At 43.0% G+C, this 27,400-nt stretch overlaps 1 protein-coding gene and 1 long non-coding RNA gene across 5 annotated transcripts; one reads left to right on the top strand and one right to left on the bottom strand.

Annotated features, from left to right (window-relative positions):
- Positions 1–785: 785 nt before the first annotated feature.
- LOC120026718 (ATP-binding cassette sub-family F member 1-like) lies at positions 786–27,061 on the bottom strand. 3 transcript variants are annotated; one of them, XM_038971430.1, is made up of 25 exons: positions 26,837–27,061; positions 26,181–26,227; positions 25,976–26,047; positions 25,371–25,491; positions 25,217–25,248; positions 24,971–25,072; positions 24,449–24,505; positions 24,021–24,119; positions 23,806–23,874; positions 23,463–23,537; positions 23,235–23,330; positions 18,304–18,426; positions 17,421–17,607; positions 17,087–17,226; positions 16,677–16,825; positions 16,089–16,172; positions 15,813–15,937; positions 14,018–14,130; positions 13,734–13,908; positions 13,578–13,652; positions 13,422–13,492; positions 13,105–13,306; positions 12,879–13,016; positions 10,270–10,415; positions 786–1,511 (listed from the first exon to the last, which is right to left on the bottom strand). In XM_038971430.1, exons 1-25 carry the CDS (start codon positions 26,904–26,906, stop codon positions 1,491–1,493), a joined length of 2,589 nt encoding a protein of 862 aa, XP_038827358.1. In that variant the 5' UTR covers positions 26,907–27,061; the 3' UTR covers positions 786–1,490. The 3 variants fall into 3 exon arrangements, with proteins under 3 accessions (XP_038827358.1, XP_038827357.1, XP_038827359.1); XM_038971429.1 differs by lacking the exon at positions 786–1,511 and having other exon boundaries at positions 9,549–10,415; XM_038971431.1 differs by lacking the exons at positions 786–1,511; positions 24,021–24,119 and having other exon boundaries at positions 9,549–10,415.
- Positions 2,854–8,000, top strand: LOC120026719. 2 transcript variants are annotated; one of them, XR_005473224.1, is made up of 6 exons: positions 2,854–2,922; positions 3,345–3,494; positions 3,705–3,800; positions 6,689–6,749; positions 6,904–6,970; positions 7,482–8,000. It is a non-coding gene; the product is annotated as an uncharacterized LOC120026719 (long non-coding RNA). The 2 variants fall into 2 exon arrangements; XR_005473225.1 differs by lacking the exon at positions 7,482–8,000 and adding an exon at positions 7,272–7,473.
- Positions 27,062–27,400: the final 339 nt, after the last annotated feature.

Below are 27,400 nucleotides of genomic sequence, written 5' to 3'. Positions count from 1 at the left end.
TGTGTTGTTTAAGTGTTCCCTTTATTTTTTTGAGCAGTGTAGAATATTGTGTTGTTTTATTTGTTTGTTTTCATGGCAACATACAGCTTTTTTTATTGCTTTTGGGAGTGTGGGAGGGTAGCAGTTGCAATTTTGATAAAACATCACTGATTCATTCCAGCCTCTTCTCACAGGCTACAACTTAAAATCAAATTTTCTCACATGCTTCGCAGACAATAGGTAGACTAACAGTGACATGCTTACTTATGGGCCCCTTCCCAACAACGCATAAAAAAAACATAAAAAATAACAAGGAATAAATGTGAGTAACAATAACTTTGCTATATCCACGGGGTACCAGTACCGAGTCAATATGCAGAGGTACAAGGTAATTGAAGTAGATATTTTTTATTTGACCTTTAATTAGGCAAGTCAGTTAAGAACAAATGTTTATTTACAATGACAGCCTACCCCAGACAAACCCTAACCACGCTGGACCAATTGTGCATAGCCCTATGGGACTCCCAATCACGGCTGGTTGTGATACAGCTTGGAATCGAACCAGGGTCTGTAGTGACACCTCTAGCACTGAGATGCTGTGCCACTTGGGAGCCCGGAGATATGTGTGTATTTATATATATATATATAGGTAGAGTAAAGTGACTAGGCAACAGGATGACTGATAAGTGAATTATCAGCTCATGTACAGTATCGATGGTTCATTTAGTAATATGGACCATCGATGAGATAAAACTGTCTAATCTGTTCATTTGTATTCAGAGACAAGTTGTACAATAAAGACATTGTAAGATGCAAAATCCATTTATTTAATTGCCTTTTTGTCTGTAGTAAATACTTGATCATACAGGTGTCAACATGTTTATTCCCAGTTAATAAGAGCTTGGTTTCTACATGTGTGAATCCAGTGGTAATGTATTGCCATTTCCTCTATAATAGAAATACTTCAGCATATTGCTCTTTCTGTCCCATTGTCACCTGGGTGAGACATGCCCACTTGTCCAGTCAAATTCTGAATTCCAAAACACACCCTATCTTTTCAGATATACAGTTGTGTGGAGGGGGGCAAGGTGGCAAATTGGACTAAAGAAAATGTATGCACATCATAGGCGGAGAGGATACTGCAGTACACCAGGGGTGTATTCTCAATACTCTTAACATGGCTTCCTTGCCACACCTTTCTTTGAATAAACTGATTTGGGAGACTTCAGCCATGATGCTTATTTAAATAAGTGGTGTACAATCAGGAGAGACAAGGAAACAAAGCCACTTCAGACTATCGAGATGCACTCCAGCACTGAACTGATGACATGGCCAGCTTCAGTGGTAGGTTATTTTGCATTACATTTCTATTTCCTCCTGGGGTCTGTTCAAAATGGCACCCTATTCCCTACATAGTGCAGTATTTGACCAGGGCCCATAGTGCTCTGGTGGAAAATGGTGCAGTACAGGGAATAGAGTGCCAATAGAGCCCTGTTTCTGCAGTAGGTAGGTCACTCTTTGACCTTGTGGACCAGGGTCTCCCCCAGTGATTCCAGGACCTCCCGTTTGTAGTCCTCGAAGTCCCCGTCTATCTGGCTTTACACCATTCCAGCCGACGCTTGGCATTGCGCATGGTGAGTTTAGGCTTGTGTGCGGCTGTTTGGCCATGGAAACCCATTTCATTAAGCTCCCAACAAACATTTGTGCTGACGTTGCGTTCATAGGCAGTTTGGAACTCAGTAGTGTGTTGCAACAGAGAACAGACAATTTCTTCACGCTACAACACTCGCCGGTCCCGTTCTGTGAGCTTGTGTGGCTTACCACTTCGAGGCTCAGCCGTTGTTGCTCCTAGACGTTTCCACTCCACAATAACAGCACTCACAGTTGACCTGGGCAGTTCTAGCTGAGCAGAAATTTGACTTACTGACTTGTTGGAAAGGTGGCATCCTATGACGGTGCCACGTTGAAAGTCACTGAGCTCTTCAGTACAGGCCATTCTACTGACAATGTTTGGGCGGGGTTGTGGCAGCTAAAATATAGCTATTCCGACGAACAAACTGGAGGCAAAACTAGTAATGAAATGTCAATTAATTGAAGAAAACGTTTTATTAGGTGTTCAAATTCCTCGACGGCCACTCTTCAGAGACAAAATACCTGAAAAAAAGAGCACACAAAGCGAAAAACACATTTAAGATATTCACTTATTTTCTTCGTGTATTCATACACGCCTGCATCTTAATATAACTTTCTGATTATGGTTAAAATAAATAATTGCGCAGTCGTTTTTGTTCAAAAACTAGCAGTATTTCTTTCGACGTTACTCACCTCGGAACAAATCCAGGAATGAACTATAAGGGGAGGGGCTTGTTATTTATACCCTGTGACGTTTTCCAGCATGCATTTTCTGGGATTTTCATGGTAACAACATTGAGTTTTTGGTGACGCGCTGTTGTAGAACACCTTAATTAATTAAATAGTTTTCTATCTGTGCCTTTATTGTCCATCAGGACAGAAAGATTACGCTGCACGTTTTGTACATTCTCTTTTCAATTTACCTCACGTCCCAAGTCTATTGTTGCTTATCTAAACAAAGTTGAATGAGTATCAGTGGTAACTCACAAAATATTGTTATTGTATTGAGTTATAATATCACATTTGGGAATAATTTCGATTATAATATTTCTACAAAATGGCTGCGATGCAAATCGGGTAGCCTGCCACACAAGCGGACACAATCAAAACCTTGCGTTTAATTTAAAATGATACAATTAATAATTAACTAAAATTCATAAAATAAATGAATTGAAGTACAAAAGGAGAGTCTTTGGCCAATCACAACGATAAATAATGTGCTACTTGGTCTTTCACCTGTTACCTTTCACCCCTCAGTTGTGAAAGGCAAAATGGCAGCGTCCATACCAGGCGTTGGAAGGATTTTATGCCGTGTGTATCCTTTACTTTTACAGATTTTTCGGCAGAATAAGATATTTGACAATTATTTTATATAGTGTGTCAGATAAGCGAAAGCTAGGACTTCCGCTCTACACATACGTTACACAGATTATCAGATCACGAAACAGTGACCGAGCTAACGTTACCGTCGGTTAATAAACACTGGCCAGTTAAAGCTAGCGAAGTTACAGCTTTCGCTTGCAACATAGTGATCTACATACCAGTACCTTGTGTACTGCGTATGCATATTCACTGTACATCATCCAATGCAACCACCGTAATATGTGTCACATAGAACCATAGTCTATGCAAATGTATTAGCGTCATTGTCTTGTGGACTGTACAGTACACTGTATTTGAAGTTTTGCACTTGATGACTTGACTGACAGTCACTGTATTTGTTTGGTTTCTAGCTTCCAAAGAGCTTACCTGTTAGGCGTTGGACCCAGGCTGTGTTTCCAAGTGTGAAGTCCAGCCTCTCTCTGTGCACTGCAGCCTAACCTGAAATCCCCAGTGACGCTGCTGTGGCAAGGACAGACCATGGGGCTACCTGGAGAGCAACGGTATGGAGATTAGAGATTGTATGTATTTTCTATGCACTCTGCTGTTTTCTATGCACTCTGCTGTTTAAGGGATGGTTCCTTGGAACCAGAATAAGCCTACTCCTTGTTCCTGCCCTAGAAAGCATGCTCAATGGAGTGTAATTAATTACTGTTAATCCATCCATATCTGTGACCATTGAATTTGTGTCTGTCTACCTGTCCTATTTCTAGAGTACATAGAGCGCTATGGACAAGTCCAGTGTGGTCTGACTAAAGAGGAACCAGAATGGAGGGATTCCCCCTCAGAAGACACGCAAGACCTGCATTGTAGGTGTAACAGTGGTGGTTCTGTAACCTTGCCTGAGACCTGGAGACTTGTGGCAGCTCTCCGAGTTATTGTCTAGGCTTTTTTGGAGAGTGCACAGATAATCAGAGGATGTCTACCATGATGCTGTCTGCTCTGTGTTAGGCTATGTAACTCCATATTATTATTATATTCTCCACCAGACAGACAGTCACACGAGTTCGTACTGTTAGGTGACCTAAACTGGGATATGCTTAACACCCCAGCCATCCTACAATCTAAGCTAGATGCCCTCAATCTCACACAAATTATCAAGGAACCTACCAGGTAAAACCCCAAATCCGTAAACACAGGCACCCTCATAGATATCATCCTGACCAACTTGCCCTCTAAATACACCTCTGCTGTCTTCAACCAGGATCTCAGCGATCACTGCCTCATTGCCTGCGTCCGTAATGGGTCCGCGGTCAAACGCTCCGTAAAACACTTCAGCGAGCAGGCCTTTCTAATCGACCTGGCCTGGGTATCCTGGAATGATATTGACCTCATCCCGTCAGTAGAGGATGCCTGGTTATTCTTTAAAAGTGCTTTCCTCACCATCTTAAATAAGCATGCCCCATTCAAAAAATGTAGAACTAAGAACAGATATAGCCCTTGGTTCACCCCAGACTTGACTGCCCTTGACCAGCACGAAAACATCCTGTGGCATTCTGCATTAGCATCGAAAAGCCCCCACAATATGCAACATTTTCAGGGAAGTTAGGAACCAATATACACAGTCAGTTAGGAAAGCAAAGGCTAGCTTTTTCAAACAGAAATTTGTATCCTGTAGCACAAATTCCAAAACGTTTTGGGACACTGTAAAGTCCATGGAGAATAAGAGTACCTCCTCCCAGCTGCCCACTGCACTGAGGCTAGGAAACACTGTCACCACCGATAAATCCACGATAATCGAGAATTTCAATAAGCATTTTTCTAGGGCTGGCCATGCTTTCCACCTGGCTGCCCCCCCCCCCCCCCCCCCCCCCCCCGCTTCTCCTTCACCCAAATCCAGATGTTCTGAAAGAGCTGCAAAATCTGGACCCCTACAAATCAGCTCGGCTAGACAATCTTGACCCTCTTTCTAAAATTATCCACCGCAATTGTTGCAATCCCTATTACTAGCCTGTTCAACCTCTCTTTCGTATCGTCTGAGATCCCTAAAGATTGGAAAGTTGCTGCGGTCATCCCTCTCTTCAAAGGGGGAGACACTCTAGACCCAAACTGTTATAGACCTATATCCATCTTGCCCTGCCTTTCTAAGTCTTTGAAAGCCAAGTTAACAAACAGATCACCGACCATTTCGATTCTCACCATACCTTCTCCGCTATGCAATCTGGTTTCCGAGCTTGTCATGGATGCACCTCAGCCACGCTCAAGGTCCTAAACGATATCAGAACCGCAATCGATAAAAGACAGTACTGTGCAGCCGTCTTCATTGACCTGGCCAAGGCTTTCGACTCTGTCAATCACTACATTCTTATCGGCAGACTCAACAGCCTTGGTTTCTCAAATGACTGCCTTGCCTGGCTCACCAACTACTTCACAGATAGAGTTCAGTGTGTCAAATCGGAGGGCCTGTTGTCCGGACCTCTGGCAGTCTCTATGGGGGTGCAACAGGGTTCAATTCTCGGGCCGACTCTTTTCTCTGTATATATCAATGATGTCGCTCTTGCTGCTGGTGATTCTCTGATCCACCTCTATGCAGACGACACCATTCTGTATACTTCTGGCCCTTCTTTGGACACTGTGTTATTAACAAACCTCCAGACGAGCTTCAATGCCATACGACACTCCTTCCGTGGCCTCCAACTGCTCTTAAATGCTAGTAAAACTAAATGCATGCTTTTCAACTGATCGCTGCCCGCACCCGCCTGCCCGACTAGCATCACTACTCTGGACGGTTCTAACTTAGAATATGTGGACAACTACAAATACCTAGGTGTCTGTTTAGACTGTAAACTCTCCTTCCAGACTCACATTAAGTATCTCCAATCCAAAATTAAATCTTGAATCGGCTTCCTATTTCGCAACAAAGCCTCCTTCACTCATGCTGCTAAACATACCCTCGTAAAATTGACTATCCTACCGATCTTTGACTTCGGGGATGTCATTTACAAAAAAAACTCCAGCACTCTACTCAGCAAATTGGATGTAGTCTATCACAGTGCCATCCGTTTTGTCACCAAAGCCCCATATACTACCCACCACTACGACCTGTATGCTCTCGTTGGCTGGCCCTCGCTTCATATTCGTCGCCAAACCCACTGGCTCCAGGGTCATCTATAAGTCTTTGCTAGGTAAAGCCTGGCCTTATCTCAGCTCACTGGTCACCATAGCAACACCCACCCGAGCACGCGCTCCAGCAGGTATATTTCACAGGTCATCCCCAAAGCCAACTCCTCCTTTGGCTGCCAGCAGTTCTCTGCAGCCAATGACTGGAACGAATTGCAAAAATCACTGAACCTGGAGTCTTATATCTCCCTCACTAACTTTAAGCATCAGCTGTCAGAGCAGCTTACCGATCACTGCACCTGTACACAGCCCACCCAACTACCTCATCCCCATATTGTTTTTTATCTTTTGCACCCCAGTATCTCTACTTGCACATGATCATCTGCACATCTATCACTCCAGTGTTAATGCTAAATTGTAATTATTTCTCCACTATAGCCTATTTATTGCCCTACCTCCCTAATCTTACATTTACACACACTGTATATAGATTTTTCTATTGTTATTGACTGTACGTTTGCTTTGTCTTGGCCAGGACGCAGTTGTAAATGAGAACTTGTTCTCAACTGGCTTACCTGGTTAAATAAAGGTAAAGAAAAAAAAAAACTCATCACTATTTCTGTTTTGTTTTCTTCAGAGGAGACAGGATATGTGGGAACCCTTGTCCAATTTGTTGAGACACCATCATCCAATATCAGGTTTGGTCTCTCACATTTACTCATGGCATATATACACACACAATCATTATGAGAAATGTAAAATTAGATGGTATTACCTTTGATTTCGTTAGGTTGATTTAACAAGCTATTCAATGTTATGTTTGGTAAGCAATGGACCATTGTCTTTCTGCAGAATGTGAAGCTGCTGCAAAAGTTTATAAGCCCATATACAAGCGTTGTGTATGACCCCACACGGACAGGTAAGATGGTTTCTATTTATGTCATGTGTATACAATTCTATGAATGAATCTGAATCAACCATGCTGAATTCAGTAGGTGTTATCTAAATGCTTGCTGGTTTCATCGAAATAAGTTGTCTTTGATTTGATGAATGATGAATTTACACAGTTGACACAGCCAGGAATCTGAGAGGCTGCCAATAGGTGTTTAAGTGATGAAAACCTTTCTGCATAAAGTAACATCTGGTTCAAAACCAACACTTTTTGCGAGGTTTGAGGTAACCAAAGTGCCACATTTATGTTATTCTACATTTTTATCCAGGAGTGTCAGAAACAGAAAAAGTAACTCAATCAGGCGATTGGCACTGCAAGAGACCAGAGTAAGTTCAGCCTCTGTGACTAAGGAGCAGAATGCTAGAGCAGTACAGTAATGAAGAATGACATTTTTTGTGACCAGGTTAACGGTTCAACAATGCCACCAAAAGAGAAACTGCAGTTCCCTACAGTACATAAATATTATCCATATTTCCAGGGCTACTACCCGTCCAGGTTCCTCATGTGGACTTCTCAGGGGAGGACTATTCCAACCCCCATGACGCAGTTGGCTCGGCCCCTCCTCCCCCACCATGACCCCTTGGTACAGGTGGTACCACACCATACAGCCAGACGAGACTGAAGTGGCTCAAGTCAAGAAGACCAACGAGGCCTATTTGACATAGACTAGGGCCTTACAGAGGAATCATGGTGAAATTATTTTTTGTGATTTAATTTGGACTTTCTGGAAGTAGTAGAGCACTGGTAGATCATTGTACCATCTAAACTGCAGTGTGAAATCTTTTCCATAACCAAAGATATTGTATTTTCAGATGGTGTACAAAACCAAGATGCTAAAAGTAAACTTAAGCATAGAAATAGCGCACGGAACATATTACTGCTTCTTGGATTTGCTTTCAGCGAGTGACAGATTCACATTTCTGTGAATTTGGTCAGGTCGCACTAAAAGTTACATATTGCAGCTTTAAAACAAGTTATAAAATATTGTTTATGGCAATATCGCTTTTGGGAGAGTTTTGCTAAAACATGTCACAGATCACTGATTCATTCCAGCCACTTATCCTCACAGGCTACAACTTAAAATCTAATTGTATTTGTCACATACTTTGTAAACAACCAGTGTAGACTAACAGTGAAATGCTTACATCTACTTTGTGCATGACACAAGTAATTTTTCAACAATTGTTTACAGACAGATTATTTCACTTATAATTCACTGTATCACAATTCCAGTGGGTCAGAAGTTTACATACACTAAGTTGACTGTGCCTTTAAACAGCTTGGAAAATTCCAGAAAATGGTGTCATGGCTTTAGAAGTTTCTGATAGGCTAATTGACATAATTTGAGTCAATTGGAGATGTACCTGTGGATGTATTTCAAGGCCTACCTTCAAACGCAGTGCCTCTTTGCTTGACGTCATGGGAAAATCAAAAGAAATCAGCCAAAAAAATGTAAACCTCCACAAGTCTGGTTCATCCTTGGGAGCAAGTATATACACCATGGGACCGCTCAGGAAGGAGATGCGTTCTGTCTCCTAGAGATGAATGTACTTTGGTGCGAAAAGTACAAATAAATCCCAGAACAACAGCAAAGGACATTGTGAAGATGCTGGAGGAAACAGGTACAAAGTATCTATATCCACAGTAAAACGAGTCCTATATCAACATAACCTGAAAGGCAAGGAAGAAGCCACTGCTCAAAAACCGCCATAAAAATGCCAGACTACGGTTTGCAACTGCACATGGGGACAAAGATTGTACTTTTTGGAGAAATGTCCTCTGGTCTGATGAAACAAAAATAGAACTGTTTAGCCATAATGACCATGTTTGGAGGAAAAAGGTGGATGCTTGCAAGACAAAGAACACCATCCCAACCGTGAAGCACGGGGGTGGCAGCATCATGTTTGGGGGTGCTTTGCTGCAGGAGGGACTGGTGCAATTCACAAAATAGATGGCATGAGGAAAAATGTGGAAATATTGAAGCAACATCTTAAGACGTCAGTCAGGAAGTTAAAGCTTGGTTGGAAATGGGTCTTCCAAATGGACAATGACCCCAAGCATACTTCCAAAGTTGTGGCAAAATGGCTTAAGGACAACAAGGTCAAGGTATTGGAGTGGCCAACACAAAGCCCTGACCTCAATCCTATAGAACATTTGTGGGCAGAACTGAAAAAGCATGTGGGAGCAAGGAGGCCTACAAATCTGACTGTTACACCAGCTCTGTCAGGAGGAATGGGCCAAAATTCAACCACCTTATTGTAGGAAGCTTGTGGAAGGCTACCCGAAATGTTTGACCTAAGTTAAACAATTTAAAGGCAATGCTACCAAATACTAATTGAGTGTATGTAAACTTCTAACCCACTGGGAATGTGATGAAAGAAATCACTCTACTATTATTCTGACATTTCACATTCTTAAAATAAAGTGGTGATCCTAACTGACCTAAGACAGGGAATTTTTACTAGTATTAAATGTCAGGAATTGTGAAACTGAGTTTAAATGTATTTGGCCAAGGTGTTGGCCAAGTTGTACAATAAAGACATTGTAAGATGCAAAATCCATTTATTTAATTGCCTTTTTGTCTGTAGTAAATACTTGATCATACAGGTGTCAACATGTTTATTCCCAGTTAATAAGAGCTTGGTTTCTACATGTGTGAATCCAGTGGTAATGTATTGCCATTTCCTCTATAATATAAATACTTCAGCATATTGCTCTTTCTGTCCCATTGTCACCTGGGTGAGACATGCCCACTTGTCAAATTCTGAATTCCAAATCACACCCTATCTTTTCAGATATACAGTTGTGTGGAGGGGGGCAAGGTGGCAAATTGGACTAAAGAAAATGTATGTATATCATAGGCGGAGAGGATACTGCAGTACACCAGGGGTGTATTCTCAATACTCTTAACATGGCTTCCTTGCCACACCTTTCTTTGAATAAACTGATTTGGGAGACTTCAGCCATGATGCTTATTCAAATAAGTGGTGTACAATCAGGAGAGACAAGGAAACAAAGCCACTTTAGACTATCGAGATGCACTCCAGCACTGAACTGATGACATGGCCAGCTTCAGTGGTAGGTTATTTTGCATTACATTTCTATTTCCTCCTGGGGTCTGTTCAAAATGGCACCCTATTCCCTACATAGTGCAGTATTTGACCAGGGCCCATAGTGCTCTGGTGGAAAATGGTGCAGTACAGGGAATAGAGTGCCAATAGAGCCTTGTTTCTGCAGTAGGTAGGTCACTCTTTGACCTTGTGGACCAGGGTCTCCCCCAGTGATTCCAGGACCTCCCGTTTGTAGTCCTCGAAGTCCCCGTCTATCTGGTTGACAGACCGGTCCTCCACCACCCACAGCTGACAGGCTGTCTCAGTGATCAGCCGGGCATCGTGGCTCACAATGATAACCGCTATGGAGGGACAACAGCAAGGAATGAACATGTTACATATGAGAAACACGGTCAGAAGAGTCTACCGAAAGGCCCTATCAGCAGCATGCTAATTATATGTTTGATGTTGACAGACATTTTATTTATGCCACCACCAATGTTCCCAGCTCCCCCGGGAATGCCCCGCAGGAGAAATATCAGCATGCGCAGAGGAGCATGAGATTAGTTAAGTTCAAAGGGGAAAACTAGTTAACACATTTCCCTCTACTGTGCGAATTGTGATCAAATCAACATACCGAAACAAAACGAACAATGCAATAGATTTTATTGTAGGCAGAGCACATTGCAGTCGGATTCTATTGCATTGACAGACACGATTCAGGCCCATACTTTACACAAACCGGTGTGCCATAACCAATCAGACCTCAGTATCCCTATATGCAAATAGACCATTGCCATTTACTTTTAACTCGACTGTGTTTACAGCATGAGTGGTCGAGAGTAGATGAGCTCAAAACAAGCGCAAAGCAAGAGCTGCATGTAGCCAGGTGTGTACATTTGTTCATATTCTTTGCTAGTGAGTTATTAGCCCAGTTATAGCTAATTTCTAGTCAACAATGGGGCAGTGGTTGCTTCCTACAAGAGCACAAAAGTGTGCATTTCTAGCCATCTTTGAAAAGCAAGTTAGGTAAAAAGCAGTGTTGTATTTTGAGACAGGCTTGAATAAGCTAAGTAGTCAATCGGCAGAGGGTAGCATAATTTGTCTGATTCTCTGTAATAACAGTATGGTAATAATTCATTTTACACTGAACAGAAATATAAACGCAACATGTTTCATGAGCTGAAATAAAAGATACCAGAAATGTTCTATACGCACAAAAAGCCTATTTCTCTCATTTTGGGCACAAATTTGTTTATATCCCTGTTAGTGAGCATCTCTCCTTAGCCAAGATAATCCACACTTGTCAGGTGGATGGATTATCAAGAAGCTGATTATTATACAGCATTATTACACAGGTGTACCTTGTGCTGGGGGCAATAAAAAGCCACAAAAACATGCAGTTTTGTCTCACAACACAATGCCACAGATGCCAATTGCACTCTCCCTCAACTTGACATGCTGACTGCATGAATATCCGCCTGAGCTGTTGCCAGAGAATTGAATGTTCTTTTCTCTACCATAAGCTGTCTCCAACATTGTTTTAGAAAATTTGGCAGTACGTCCAACCGGTCTCACAACCGCAGACCAGGTGTATGGTGTCGTGTGGGCGAGCGGTTTGCTCATATCAACGTACTGAACAGAGTGCCCCATGGGAGGGATGGGGTTAAGGTATGGGCAGGCATAAGTTACAGACAAAGAACACAATTGCATTTTATCGATGGCAATTTGAATGCACAGAGATAATGTGACGAGATCTTGAGGCCCGTTGTTGTGCCATTCATCCGCTGTCATCACCTCATGTTTCAGCATGATAATGCATGGCCCCATGTCTCAAGGATCTGTACACGATTCCTGGAAGCTGAAAATGTCCCAGTTCTTCCATGCCCTGCATACTCTGTTACCCAATGTTACCCATTGAGCATGTTTTGGATGCTCTGGATCGACATGTAAGACAGCCTGTTCCAGTTCCCGCCAATGTCCAGCAACTTCGCACAGCCATTGAAGAGGAGTGGGACAACATTCCACAATCAACAGCCTGATCAAATCTACGTGAAGGAGATGTGACACGCTGCATGAGGGAAATGGTGGTCACACCAGATACTGACTGGTTTTCTGATCCACGCCCCTACCTTTTCTTTAAGGTATCTGTGACCAACAGATGCATATCTGTATTCCCAGTCCTGTGAAATCCATAGATTAGGGCCTAATTAATTCATTTCAATTGACTGATTTCCTAATATGAACTACAGCTCAGTAAAATCTTTGAAATCGTTGCATGTTGCGTTTAGATTTTTGTAAAGTTGTTTCTTGCATCAATTTGTTTCAGTCACCTTGTCTGAAGGACAAGTGGATAAACAGGTTCATGTCAATCCTTACATGTTTTCTTTCCAAAAGTCTCATAGAATGTAGGCCTACATTTAACACCACACATTGGCTGCTACTGTAGAATGAATGATAGAACAGCTATTTCCATGTTAATATATTATGGGATATTATGCATTTTAATTTTTTTTTTTATTGGTAGGCCACTCTGATAGGCCCACATTATGATCAAATAGCCACAGTAGCCTAATTGGCCACTATTAAAACTGTAGCTTAAAGCAGGTACAGCCTCAGTGTTCACAGTAAACGCGCGCCAGAAGTTACACAGAATTTTCACAACGTTCAAGTTTGTGCTCAGCAGACCTGAAATTTGCTCAGTGCTGAAAACAATTAGAGGGAACATTGGCCACCACTACCCATATCTGAGGTTACTTTCTGATCCTACATTTAAACAAAAGATACCCTCAAAATCAAACAGCCTCTCATATTTGTGTACATACCTCCTTTGTACTCATTGATCGCTTCTGATAAGGCATCGATCGACTCAATGTCCAGGTTGTTAGTAGGCTCATCCAGGATGAGAACGTCAGGTTGCCGACAGGCCAGCTCAGCGAATACCACTCGGGCTTTCTGACCACCTGGATGGAGAGGAACATAAACAGATTGACAATGGATGATGGTGTGCGTGTTTGCACATGTGTGTGCATGCATGTTTCTAATCCTAACCTGATAGCTTGGAGATCTGGATGGTGTGTGCGTGACTCTCCAGTCCGAAGCGGCCCAGACACTTCCTGCTGTCCTGGTAGGGCAGGTTGAAGTTCCTCTGGAGGTACTCTGTAGCTGCCTCCTCCATGTTCAGCTGGTCAGCATACTGCTGGTTAAAGAAGCCCACCTTCAGCCGATGGTTCTTTCTCATCTCCCCCTTGGTCTGGAAGGCAAATCAACACACATTTAGTCTGACACACAGACATCAGTGAAAAAGCAGATGCCGTATTTGCATTTGTAAGGATACTTCTGTTGTTTTTGTTTGGAGGCAAACTCACTGGATTTAACCTGCCAGTGAGAAGTAGTAGTAGGGTACTCTTCCCGACTCCATTGGGTCCAACTATACAAACTGAACAAGGATAAAGAGGTGTCAGGTATAGTATGGAGGCTAATGACATGGCCCAGGTTTTCAAACAGAAATAATTTCTCCATACTTCTAGTCTCCATGTCGATACCAAAGTCCACATTCTTGAAGAGAGGTTTGTGTCCCTCAAAGGCAAAGTCCACACCTGAGACAGACAGAGAGCGGAGGGTTAACAGGGATATACAAAGAAAGAGAGGAAGAGAAAAAAGAGAGAGGGAGAACTCACTGTGCAGTCCGAGGATGGGAGGAGAGAGAGAAGGGGGGTTGGGGAAGGTGAATTTGACAGTGTACTCTTTGGGTCGTTTGAGCAGCTCTGTTGCTTCCTGACTCTCCTCTTCCACCCCTCCCTTCTTCTTTCCCTTCGCCTGCTTCCTGGTCAAGGTTTCCTTAGTCTGCTTCTCCTAGAGAGAGATAGACAGAAAACAGTGGATGATAGGAGAAGTACAGAGAGACTGACAGACAGATCCAGGTAGAACCATGTCTAAACAGAGGTAGCTGAACTAAACTTACGGCCTGTTTGGTGGACTTCCCTCCAGCCTTGAGATCCTTGAGCTTCTTCTCCTGTTTGTCGTACTGTTTCTGGAGCTCCTTCTGCTTCTGAACGTACATCTTCTTAAACGTCACTGAGGGAGACAGAGTGAAAAATACATTTTAGTAAATTAGCAGACACTCTTACCCAGATGTAGTGCAACAGTTCATCTTAAGATAGCTAGGTGAGACATAGCTCAGTCATAAATAACCAAATCTCAGTTGTATTAAGTACATTTTGTGTCAATAAAGTGGTTATCAACTAAGTCAGTGCCAGTCAAAAAAAACAAGTGTGAGGGTTAGATGCCTCTAGCATGCAAAATACAACTGATGCTACTCCTGGAGAGATCAGATACATGTTCTACATTAATAGAACACACACAAAAAAATGCAACATACGACAATTTCAAAGATTTTACCAAGTTACAGTTCATTAGGCCTTAAAGCAATGGATTTCACAGGACTGGGAATACAGATATGCATCTGTTGGTCAAAGATACCTTAAAAAAAAAGTAGGGGTGTGGATCAGAAAACCAGTCAGTATCTGGTGTGACCACTATTTGCCTCATGCAGCGACACATCTCCTTCGCATTGAGTTGATCAGGCTGTTGATTGTGGCCTGTGGAATGTTGTCCCACTCTTCTTCAATGGCTGTGCGAAGTTGCTGGATATTGGCTGGAACTGGAACACACGTCGATCCAGAGCATCCCAAGCGTTGGTCAATGGGTGACATGTCTGGTATGCAGGCCATGGAAGAACGGGGACAATTTCCGTTTCTAGGAATTGTGTAGATTCTTGCGACATGGGGCCATGCATTATCAGTGAGGTGATGGAGGTGGATGAATGGTACGACAATGGGCCTTCAGTATTTCTGAGCGTTCACATTGCCATCGATAAAATGCAATTGTGTTCGTAGCTAATGCCTATCCATACCATATCCACACCGCCACCACGGGGTACTCTGTTCGTAACATTGACATCAGCAAACCTCTCGCCCATACAACTCCAAACACACTGTTTTCCATCTGCCCGGCACAGTTGAAACAGGGATTCATCTGTGAAGAGAACACTTCTCTAGTGTGCCAGTGGTCATCTAAGGTGAGCATTTGCCCACAGAAGTCAGTTATGCCCCCGAACTGCAGTCAGGTCAAGAACCTGGTGAGGACAACGAGCACGCAGATGATCTTCCCTGAGACGGTTTGTGCAGAAATTATTTGGCTGTGCAAACCTACAGTTTTATCAGCTGTCCGGGTGGCTGGTCTCAGTCGAAACCCGCAGGTGAAGATGTGGAGGTCCTGGGCTGGCGTGGTTACACATAGTCTGCGGTTGTGAGGCCGGTTGGACGTACGGCCAAATTCTCTAAAATGACGTTATGGTAGAGCGTTATGGGGCTTATGTTAGAGTAATTATCATTCAATGCTCTGGCAACAGCTCTGGTAGATATTCCTGCAGTCAACATGCCAATTGCATGCTCCCTCAAAACTTGAGACATCTGCGGCATTGTGTTGTATGACAAAACTGCACATTTTAGAGTGACCTTTTATTGCCCCCAGCACAAGGTGCACCTGTGTAATGATCATGCTGTTGAATCAGCTTCTTGATATGCCACACCTGTCAGGTGGATGGATTATCTTAGTAAAGGAGAAATGCTCACTAACAGGGATATAAACACATTTGTACACAACATTTGAGAGAAATACGTTTTTTGTTGTGTTGAAGTATTTCCAGGCTAATAGTTTGTGGGGAAGGAGAAAGAATGTACATAGCTAATACTCACAGTAGTTCCCTCTGTAGTAGTAAAGTTTCTGGTTGTCCAAGTGAACGATGTCAGTACACACATCGTCCAGGAAACTCTGGTCGTGAGACACGATGAGGAGAGTCTTCTTCCAGCCCTGAAGGTAGCTAGGTGGAGAGATTGATATATTAGCCACTGTAGTGTATCATTCACAGATGCAGGGCTGAAAGGAGACCCATTGAGTAAGCAGCTGCATGTTGTGTGGCCCTGTGAAATAAATTATATTTATGTAAAAGACTGTGTGTGGTGTGCCCTTACTTGTTGAGCCAGATGACAGCGTTGAGGTCAAGATGATTGGTGGGCTCATCCAGCATCAGCAGGGTGGGCTCCATGAACAGAGCTCTGGTAGGAGAGAGAGCCACAGGAAGCTTAGGTTAGAGTTTTCACTGCTGTTTTTATCTCTGTTATGCTTTTGTTTTATTATCTCTAAAAGTGACTCTGCAAAAATGCACTTTTAAAAAAGTAGCTAAAGAAAAAAACAATTGAAGCAATTGCCATATAGCTAAAATCTTTAAATCAAATCCTTTCAGATCTATATGAGTGCCTAAGCAGGGCTAGGGGGTCTACAGATATAGGATCTTCATTTGACCTATGTTGTCACGGTAAAATAATCCTACAGCAACAGGATTTGAATGTTAAGTCCATAACGTTGCTTGATTGGTGGTTATGCTATTAGCTGGCCAAAACTGGGTTACATGAAAAGTGCGATACTGTTAATAACCATGTGGTAGTGTGGGTTTTCAGTGAATTTATTGAAATCATGAAACTCATCTGCATTTCAAATTCTCAGCAACAAAAGAGTGATCAAATTAAGATCCTACACCTGGATTTCCAAAAAAGTCTTACCTGGCAAGTGAGACTCTCATCCTCCAGCCTCCAGAGAACTTCTTGGTAGCTCGATTCTGCATCTCTGGGGTGAAGGAGAGACCAGCCAGGATACGACGGGCTTTAGCCTCCGCTGCTGCTGCCCCAATAATCCTCAACTCCTCATAGACCTGGTTGAGACGGACACACAATATGTAGACAAGCAGTGTCTTAGTCTATTGACAGATATTACATTTCTGTCTCAATGCAGCCTAAGAGACAATAACTCCAAAGTATGTTACCACAGTCTGAATTAAAAAACGGTGTATCCAATACATTATTATAGAAATTAGGAAGTGGATATTTCGCCAGGCAGATCTAACTGTATTTTATAAATTGTTTATATTTTATTTAACTAGGCATTAGGGTTTCATTATAATACTTCACCATACCTTGTCCAGTCTCTCAGCCACGCTGTCTTCTCCTTTCTCCAGCAGAGCCTGGAGTTGTCTCTCCTCTTCTAGGAGCTTCAGACGCCTCGTGTCTGCCTTCAACACAGCCTGGACCGCCGGGGTGTCATCAGCTATCACCTCTATAGAGAGAGACATAGGGTGTTAGAGAGGGGGGAGAGAGGGTTGGGGTGAAGGGAGAAGAGGAGTAGAGAGAGGAGTGTTGAGACAGGGGGTAGGGACAAAAGACATGCAAATAGATAGATGATGAGAGGGAGACAGAGAGAGAAGGGTATGATGGGGTGGGTGGGTATTATTCAGAGGGCAAGTGAAATACCTTGCTCACAGAGCAGCACATCGATGTTAGGAGGGATACTGAGAGCTCTGTTGGCAATATGTTTCAGGAGAGTGGTCTTCCCCTTCCCGTTAGGTCCAACCAGACCGTAGCGTCTTCCTGCCACCACCAGGAGATCTGCGTTGACAAACAGCTCCTTCCCGTGAGCTGATATACTGAACCTCTCCAGCTGGGGGAGACATTAAAACACTGAAACCCCTACAGGTGAACTCTGATACTCATAGAACTTCATGGATTCCCACTTGACATTCTGCAGGCAGGATGGGCAACTGGCAGCCCGAAGGCCCTCAGATCAATTTCCATTTTTGCTTTTAATTAAGAACTCAGTTGGGGTGTCAACTTACTGTTACACGTTAGAACAGTAGAATACACAAGGTGCAATTTTGAAATTCGGTTGTGCATTAGCAGTTTTTCTCTTGTTATGTCAGTCACTGATAGTAAGTCAGTCAGCAAATCTAGAAAATGTTAGCTGACATAGCTGGCCGCCTATCTAAACATACTATCATGGTCGAATTAACGTCCGGGGTGCCCCCATTGATTTTGTTAGTCAGTCCCAATCAAATATCATATTCAAAACATTTCTCTCCACCCAATGGCAAAATGTGTAGAATTACAGGAAATTAGTTATAAAAACTGAAAAATCTTCTCTGCCCATGGGGTTTTGTGGCCCCCACCCCCATCAAAGTTGCCCATCCCTTTTCCCTTTTCTACAGTATAGAATGGTTGAAGGGACTACCTCATACTGTCTACTTAGAAAGAAACATTTAATACATTTTCTTCAGTATTCAAGAATTATGTTCTATTAACTTTTCACTTAATTCTTCAGAATAAAGTAACACTAGAAGAGTTGAGACGGTCAGGTCACCTTGATATCTGATGCGTTCTCCAGCATGGCCTGCCTGGAAGACAACTCAGCCTGGGACACTGAGAAATCGCCCTCGATGGCGTTGGCAGCACGCACACTGGCCACCTGCTTCTCATATTCTATCTATAAACACAGAGGCATGGACACACACTTCCAACGAATAAAAAGCTTCTTCTGTGTCTGGTCGAGCATACACTACCGGTCAAAAGTTTTAGAACACCTACTAATGCAAGGGTTTTTCTTTATTTGTACAATTTTCTACATTGTAGAATACGAGTGAAGACATCAACACACATATGGAATCATGTAGTAACCAAAAAAGTGTTAAATCAAAATATACTTTATATTTGAGATTCTTCAAATAGCCACCCAGACAATGGCGCCGGAAGAAATGGTAGCAGTTTTACGGGCGCCCAACCAATTGTGCTATTATGTGGGGGGTTTTCGTGTTATTTGTAACTTATTTTGTACATAATGTTTCTGCAACCGTATCTTGCGGCAAAAAAGAGCTTCTGAATATCAGGACAGCGATCACTCACCTCGGATTATACAAAGATTTTTTGTTCAACAAGCAAGACACACAGGACATTCTCCAAACACCCGACAGGGCCAACATCCCCGTTATTTGCAAGAGGAAGCGACGCAGGTACAAAGGACAAAGAGCCGGATGCCTGGTCAGGACCCGGAAAAGGCGAGTGGGAAAGCTGCCGTTACCGTCAATACTACTCACCAACGTGCAATCATTGGACAATAAACTAGACGAGGTACGACCACGAATATCCCACCAACAGGACATCAAAAACTGTAATATCCTATGTTTCACGAAATCGTGGCTGAATGACGACATGGATATTCAGCTAGCGGGCTATACGCTGCACCGGCAAGCTAGAACAGCGCACTCCGATAAGACGAGGGCACGAAATCTAAGGAAGTCTCTAGATTTTGCTCGCCTGAAGTAGAGTATATTGTGATAAATTGAAGGCAACACTACCTGCCTAGAGAGTTTTCAGCTATACTTTCGTTGGATGTTTATTTACCACCACAGACAGATGCTGGCACTAACACCGCACTTAGTCAGCTGTATAAGGAAATAAGCAAACAGGAAACCACTCACCCAGAGGCGGCGCTCCTAGTGGCTGGAGACTTTAATGCAGGGAAACTTAAATCAGTTCTACCAAATTTCCATCAACATGTTAAATGTGCAACCAGAGGGAAAATAATTCTAGATCACCTGTACACACACAGAGACGCGTACAAACCTCTCCCTCGCCCTCCATTTGGTTAATCCAACTACAACTCCGTCCTCCTGATTCCTGCTTACAAGCCAAAATTAAAACAGGAAGCACCAGCTCTATAAAAAAGTGGTCAGATGAAGCAGATGCTAAACTACAGGACTGTTTTGCTATCACAGACTGGAACATGTTCCGGGATTCTTCCGATGGCATTGTGGAGTACACCACATCAGTCACTGGCTTTATCAATAAGTGCATCGAGGACGTCGTCCCCACAGTGACTGTACCCCAACCAGAAGCCATGGATTACAGGCAACATTCGCACTGAGATAAAGGGTAGATCTGCCGCTTACAAGGTGCGGGACACTAACAAGAAATCCTGCTATGCCCTGCGACGAACCATCAAACAGGCAAAGCGTCAATACAGGGCTAAGATTGAATCATACTACATTGGCTCGGACGCTCGTCTTATGTGGCAAGGCTTGCAAACTACTACAGACTACAAAGGGAAGCACAGCCGCGAGCTGCCCAGTGACACGAGCCTACCAGACGAGCTAAATCACTTCTATGCTCGCTTCGAGGCAAGAAACACTGAGGCATGCATGAGAGCATCAGCTGTTCCAGACGACTGTGTGATCACGCTCTCCGTAGCCGACGTGAGTATGACCTTTAAACAGGTCAACATACACAAGGCTGCGGGGCCAGACGGATTACCAGGACGTGTGCTCCGGGCATGTGCTGACCAACTGGCAGGTGACTTCACTGACATTTTCAACATGTCCCTGATTGAGTCTGTAATACCAACATGTTTCAAGCAGACCACCATAGTCCCTGTGCCCAAAAACACAAAGGTAACCTGCCTAAATGACTACAGACCCGTAGCACTCACATCTGTAGCCATGAAGTGCTTTGAAAGGTTGGTAATGGATCACATCAACACCATTATCCCAGAAACCCTAGACCCACTCCAATTTGCATACCGCCCAAACAGATCCACCGATGATGCAATCTCTATTGCACTCCACACTGCCCTTTCCAACCTGGACAAAAGGAACACTTATGTGAGAATGCTATTCATTGACTACAGCTCAGCGTTCAACACCATAGTACCCTCAAAGCTCATCACTAAGCTAAGGATCCTGGGTCTAAACACCTCCCTCTGCAACTGGATCCTGGACTTTCTGACGGGCTGTCAGGGTAGGTAGCAACACATCTGCCACGGTGATCCTCAACACTGGAGCTCCCCAGGGGTGCGTGCTCAGTGCCCTCCTGTACTCCCAGTTCACCCACGACTGCATGGCCAGGCACGACTCCTACACCATCGTTAAGTTTGCTGATGACACAGCAGTGGTAGGCCTGATCACCGACAATGACGAGACAGCCTATAGGGAGGTCAGAGACCTGGCCGTGTGGTACCAGGACAACAACCTCTCCCTCAACGTGATCAAGACAAAGGAGATGATTGTGGACTACAGGAAAAGGAGGACCGAGCACATCCCCATTCTTATCGACGGGGCTGTAGTGGAGCAGGTTGAGAGCTTCAAGTTCCTTGGTGTCCACATCAACAACAAACTAGAATGGTCCAAACACACCAAGACAGTCGTGAAGAGGGCACAACAAAGCCTATTCCCCCTCAAGAAACAAAAAGATTTGGCATGGGTCCTGAGATCCTCAAAAGGTTCTACAGCTGCAACATCGAGAGCATCCTGACTGGTTGCATCACTGCCTGGTACGGCAATTGCTCAGCCTCTGACCACAAGGCACTACAGGGTAGTGCGTACGGCCCAGTACATCACTGGGGCTAAGCTGCCTGCCATCCAGGACCTCTACACCAGGCGGTGTCAGAGGAAAGCCCTAAAAATGGTCAAATACCCCAGCCACAGATTGTTCTCTCTACTACCGCAAGCGGTACCGGAGTGCCAAGTCTAGGACAAAAAGGCTTCTCAACAGTTTTTACCCCCAAGCCATATGACTCCTGAACAGGTAATCAAATGGCTACCCGGAATATTTGCATTGTGTGCCCCCCCCAACCCCTCTTTTTACGCTGCTGCTACTCACTGTTCATCATATATGCATAGTCACTTTAACCATATCTACATGTACATACTACCTCAATCAGCCTGACTAACCCATGTCTGTATGTAGCCTCGCTACTTTTATAGCCTCGCTACTGTATATAGCCTGTCTTTTTACTGTTGTTTTATTTCTTTACCTACCCACTAGCCTGTAAGTAAGCATTTCACTGTAAGGTCTACTACACCTGTTGTATTCGGCGCACGTGACAAATAAACTTTGATTTGATTTGCCTTGTTGACAGCTTTGCACACTCTTTGCAATCTCTCAACCAGCTTCATGATGTAGTCACCTGGAATGCATTTCAATTAACAGGTGTGCCTTGTTAAAAGTAAATTTATGGAATGCCTTTCCTTCTCAATGCTATGGAGCCAATCAGTTGTGTTGTGATGAGGTGGGGTGGGGGGGTATACAGAAGATTATTTGGTAAAAGACCAAGTCCATATTATGGCAAGAACAGCTGAAATAAGCAAAGAGAAACGACAGTCCATCATTACTTTAAGACATGAAGGTCAGTCAATGCGGAACATTTCAAGAACTTTGAAAGTTTCTTCAAGTACAGTCGCAAAAACCATCAAGCGCTATGATGAAACTTACCGTCACAGGTAAGGAAGACCCAGAGTCATCTCTGCTGCAGGGATAAATTCATTAGAGTTAACTGCACCTCAGATTGCAGCCCAAATAAATGCTTCAGAGTTCAAGTAACAGACACATCTCAATATCAACTGTTCAGAGGAGACTGTGTGAATCAGGCCTTCATGGTCAAATTGTTTCAAAGAAACCACTGCTAAAGGACACCAACAAGAAGAAGAGACTTGCTTGGAACAAGAAACACGAGCAATGGACATTAGACAGGTGGAAATTTGTCTTTTGGTCTGGAGTCCAAATTGGAGATTCTCGTTTCCAACCGCCATGTCTTTGTGAGACGTGGTATGGGTGAACGGATGATCTCTGCATGTGTATTTCCTACCGTAAAAGCATGGAGGAGGAGGTGTTATTGTGTGGGGGTGCTTTGCTGGTGACACTGTCTGATTTATTTCGAATTCAAGGCACACTTAACCAGCATGGTTACCATAGCATTCTGCAGCAAAACACCATCCCGTCTGGTTTGCACTTAGTGGGACTATCATTTGTTTTTCAACAGGACAATGACCCAACACACCTCCAGGCTGTGTAAGGGCTATTTTACCAATAAGGAGAGTGATGGAGTGCTGCATCAGATGACCTCCTCGCCTCCCCAATCACCCGACCTCAACCCAATTGAGATGGTTTGGGATGAGTCAGACCGCAGAGTGAAGGAAAAGCAGCCAACAAATGCTCAGCATATGTGGGAATGCCAAGACTTTTGGAAAAGCATTCCAGGTGAAGCTGGTTGAGAGAATGCCAAGAGTGTACAAAGCTGTCATCAAAGCAAAGGGTGGCTATTTGAAGAATCTCAAATATAAAATATATTTAGATTTGTTTAACACTTTTTTGGTTTCAACATGATTCCATATGTGTTATTTCATAGCTTTGACATTTTCACTACTATTCTACAATGTAGAAAATAGTACAAATAAAGAAAAACCCTTGAATGAGTAGGTGTTCTAAAACTTTTGACCGGTAGTGTATGTATAGACTGGTTACCATTTTCTTTTTCTTCTTCTTCTCCTTCTTGCTCATGTTGGCAAAGGGGTCGTCACCTTTCTCCTGCTCCTGCTCTGCGATCACGTCTTCAGCACACTGACAGCAGAGAGGGAGGCAGACAGAGGGAGAGACAGTTCTATGAGAGGGAGTTAGGCGTTCTATGGCGGCTCTACATGCTATGTATGACCCTTCCATATAGCAGACTCAGATTAGACTATAAAAACACACCTTCATTGTGTCGTCTTCATCGTCTTCACCCTCTTCATCTTCGCTGCGAGGCGGGCGAGCAGGTTTGTTCATCCTCTGAATGGGACAAGTCACACAGTATTATGGTTTTACAGAAACTACCTTGACAAGACATTAAGTGTAACTGTGACCCATACACTGTGGCCATGTATTATATTGGCCTGCATTCTTGACAGTTTACAGGTGGGGGTATTGGGACTTGGTCACACTATACGTCGCTAACCCAATATTATTTTTTCAATCGAATGCCATCCCTACATTCCAGAAGGAAAACAGTTTTAAACAAAGTTTGTGTTGTTAACACCAGAGAGAGCTCTTCACTCACCTTGGGCTGTTCCTTCTTGCCTTTCTTCGGCTGAGGCTTCTCCTCCTCTGCTTCATCCTCCTCAGTTGCCTACAAGGGAAGAGAAAAGGAGAGTTTCTCATTTAGTTCTCAACATAATGCTGAATCCCAAATCAATACTCTCTGGATACTCCAGTAGATCTAAAATGATTTGATAGGTGTAAGCAATATTCCACCAAGCCAATCAGAAGCATGACCTTGGGTGTTGTTTTAGCCTCTGGGTTCTTGTTCTTTTTCACAGCTTTTTTCTCATCCTTGTCTTTCATCTCTTCCTCCGCCTCATCATCAGAGGGAGCCTGGTATTATGTAGTAAAAATAGAGTGAGGCTCCATGTCTGGGAACAAGTGAGATCAGACTCACACGGTTTTATTGTATTGAGTATCTCAGTGGGTTAGATCTGCAGATATGAGGTGTACGAAGAGAAAGACGTCAAACAAAGAGTAGAGTGGAATAAAAGGGAATGGATTGAGAGGGGAATGTGTTAGTGAACATTTAAAATGTGCTGCCTTCTGTTATCAACCCTGTTGGATGGGAAACAGACAGGCACAGGGGCGAAGGGTATGAAGAAAGGGGAAAGGAGGGAAGGAAAAGAGTGCAGAAGGAGAAGAAACATTCCATCACCCACCTTTGCTTTTGGCTTAGGTTTATCTTTTTTCTTGCCCTTCTGCACCTTCTCAACCTCCTGTGTTAAAGTATTAAAGACGCACGGACACGCACACAGATACACCAGTTCCTTCATATTAGACAAGTCCTTACACCAGAGCACCATGTCATTATGAAGAAAAATAACATGCTTGATTCAAATCATTAGATTCTAAGTGCCTTGCAAGCCCCAACCTTTCTGGCCAATGCTAATTTGTCCAAAGCATGTAGATGAAATGCATAAAAAAAAAAAAGATTTAGGAATCACTAAGAATATGGATGTGAACATGTGTAGCAGGTCTTATTGTAAGTCTGTGATGAAATCCAAAAGAGAAGAGAAGACAGTAGAAAAGGAAAGAACGATACAAGGGGAGGGATGGATGAATTAGTAAACATAAACACATTCTTAGAGCTGCCTGGACCTTTGAAACGAAAAGTATCAATAGAATCAACATTCAAAGTCAGAGAACATGATACATAAACATAAGAAGCAAACCCCACACACCTTCATCCGTCTCTCTTCTTCATCATTATCATCCTCCCCTCCAGCCACTCCATCATCACCATCACTGTCTCCCTGACTGAGAGCTGCAAATATGTTCCCGGCCTGAGACAACAAAAATAACAAATACAATTTAAAAGTGGATTATAGCATAGTCTCCCCTCAAAATGTAATAGAATAGGACAGTGATCAAATCTGCTAAGACTGTAGATATAGTGATCAAGACTGTTGCATGCACAACACGCTCACCTTATTTCCCTTGCCTTTTCTGGGGGCCACAACTGAAATAAGAGAGAGAGCAAGAAGTTGATGAAAATCTAGCTAAGCTATCAACTCCGCACATTTCCAGCTTGAAATGTATACATAATTTACGTTTGACAGACTTACTAAGCAGTTAACTTACCCTCCTCTTCCTCGTCCTCGCTGGCTTGCACTGACAGCTTCTTCAGTTTCTCCATCATATCCTCGTCATCGTCTCCCTCTCCACCTTTACCTTTCCGCCGGTCTTTCTTTTTCTTCTGAGGCTGAGAGCAAGAGAGATTATATTAGATGGGCATGAAGGTTTACATGATAACATTTACATTACATTACATTTAAGTCATTTAGCAGACGCTCTTATCCAGAGCGACTTACAAATTGGATAACTACTAGGGTTAGGTATTAGCAGGGAGGGACCACACGAAACACATAGGTCACGATTTAAAAAAAAAATATATATATATATATATATATCATGATTTTCTATGTTGGAGATTCAATACTGCAAGCTAGCTACCACTCTGGCTAGTTGTGGCTACCTCCCCAACCTCTTCAAGCTCATCTTCTGTCTTTCAAGAGAGCAAATTAGGTGGGAAGGGAAGAAACATAACAATTATGTAATAGGTGGACCTATTAATGACAACATATCACTGGACATCATGTTATTGATACATACAGTATTGCAAATAGAAGTAATCCAACTGAAAATGACCTATATGATCATCTGTCTTAGTCAAGGAAAACAATTACCTGCTTTCCTTGAGTCTCCTTCACCACAAGTCCATCCTCTTTTTTGTTATCTGTGGCCAGCTCATCAAAGAACTGTGTGAGAGAGTGTGACAGTCAATGAGAGATGTTGATACATTTTGTTTAATGTGTTCACACATCGACAATTACATTTTCTTTCTCACCTCATTCAATCTACTCAAAATATCACCAAAAGAGGTATACTCACACTCTTCTTCCCCTTCTTATCCTTCTTTCCTTTCTTAACTGATTTTTCTATAGAGGGGAGAGAAAATGTAGGTAACAAAATTATTAAGTTTGTCATCAACATATGGATGCACTGAGTGACAAAAGAGAGGGTCTGAATGAGCCAGAGGGGGAGCCCGTTATAAGGGGAGCGGGGGCTGGCGCGTTTTCAGAATGACTTTTGTCAACACTGCAGTTCTTCTAACAATGCATATGAGCTATGACAGAGCTAACCTAGCCTTCATGACTTCAATGAATGGGAAATTCATAACTAGCCATGACCCTGTGTTGATTATTCTTCCGCAAAGGACCCCTTTTACATGTTGAAGTGTGTCTCTAACGTTACTTGACTGTCAAGTAGAGAACAAGGAATCATTTGTCTGACAATTACAAGGAATGCATATGGCATTGCATCATTTTCAAAACATTGATAGCAAGTTAGCTAACGTAGTTTCTAGGTAGTTAACCATCGCTAATGCCACACTGTTGTCAAAATAATCCCTATCATATGACAGCCAGGACAGCTACTTGTTAATGAAATATCACATTGATGCACAATAGCTAACGTTAACAACTGTGGTGCAGTGGCTGGAAAGGATTCAGTTGTAACCGTTAGCTTAGCTGCTAACAATTAGGTACCTGCCGCCGCTGGTGGGGCTGCTCCCTCTTCTCCTTCCCATTCGGCATCTTCTTTTGCTTTCTTGGGCATTTTCGTCTATTTATTTATACGTATATTAACAGATAACCACCTGAATGTGTCTTCTAATAACTTAAAATCAGTGGTAAGAGTGGCTGTCAGTGAAGCGCAAGTGTTTTGTCACAACATGCGGCCTGAGAATTTCTCTCTTCATGACGTAGCGAGAGCACCACCAAAGAGGAAGAAGCAAAGCGAGAGGCCTAACTCAATGACGTGTATAAAACACATCATTGGCCCAACTCGGCCAAAAATCTGTCTTCTCTAGCAGGTGGCATTCTTTCGTTTCTTTCTCTCAGCAAGCGAGGAGTTTTCGTATGGAGGTCAATGAGTGTCGAATTTGGTCCATAAAAAAATCTAATGGCGTAAACAGTAAACATTACACTCACAAAAGTTTAAGAGGAATAGAGACATTTCAAATATCATATTGTGGCTATGTACAGTTTATAACAATGTGAAAATAGTAAAGTACAAAAGGCAAAAATAAATAAACATAAATATGGGTTGTA

The sequence above is a fragment of the Salvelinus namaycush genome, chromosome 32 (genome assembly GCF_016432855.1).
Source record: "Salvelinus namaycush isolate Seneca chromosome 32, SaNama_1.0, whole genome shotgun sequence".
In the NCBI taxonomy this organism is placed as follows: Eukaryota; Metazoa; Chordata; class Actinopteri; order Salmoniformes; family Salmonidae; genus Salvelinus; species Salvelinus namaycush.
The sequence above is the reverse complement of the archived record's forward strand: the minus strand, read 5'-3'. Positions and strand labels throughout refer to the sequence as shown.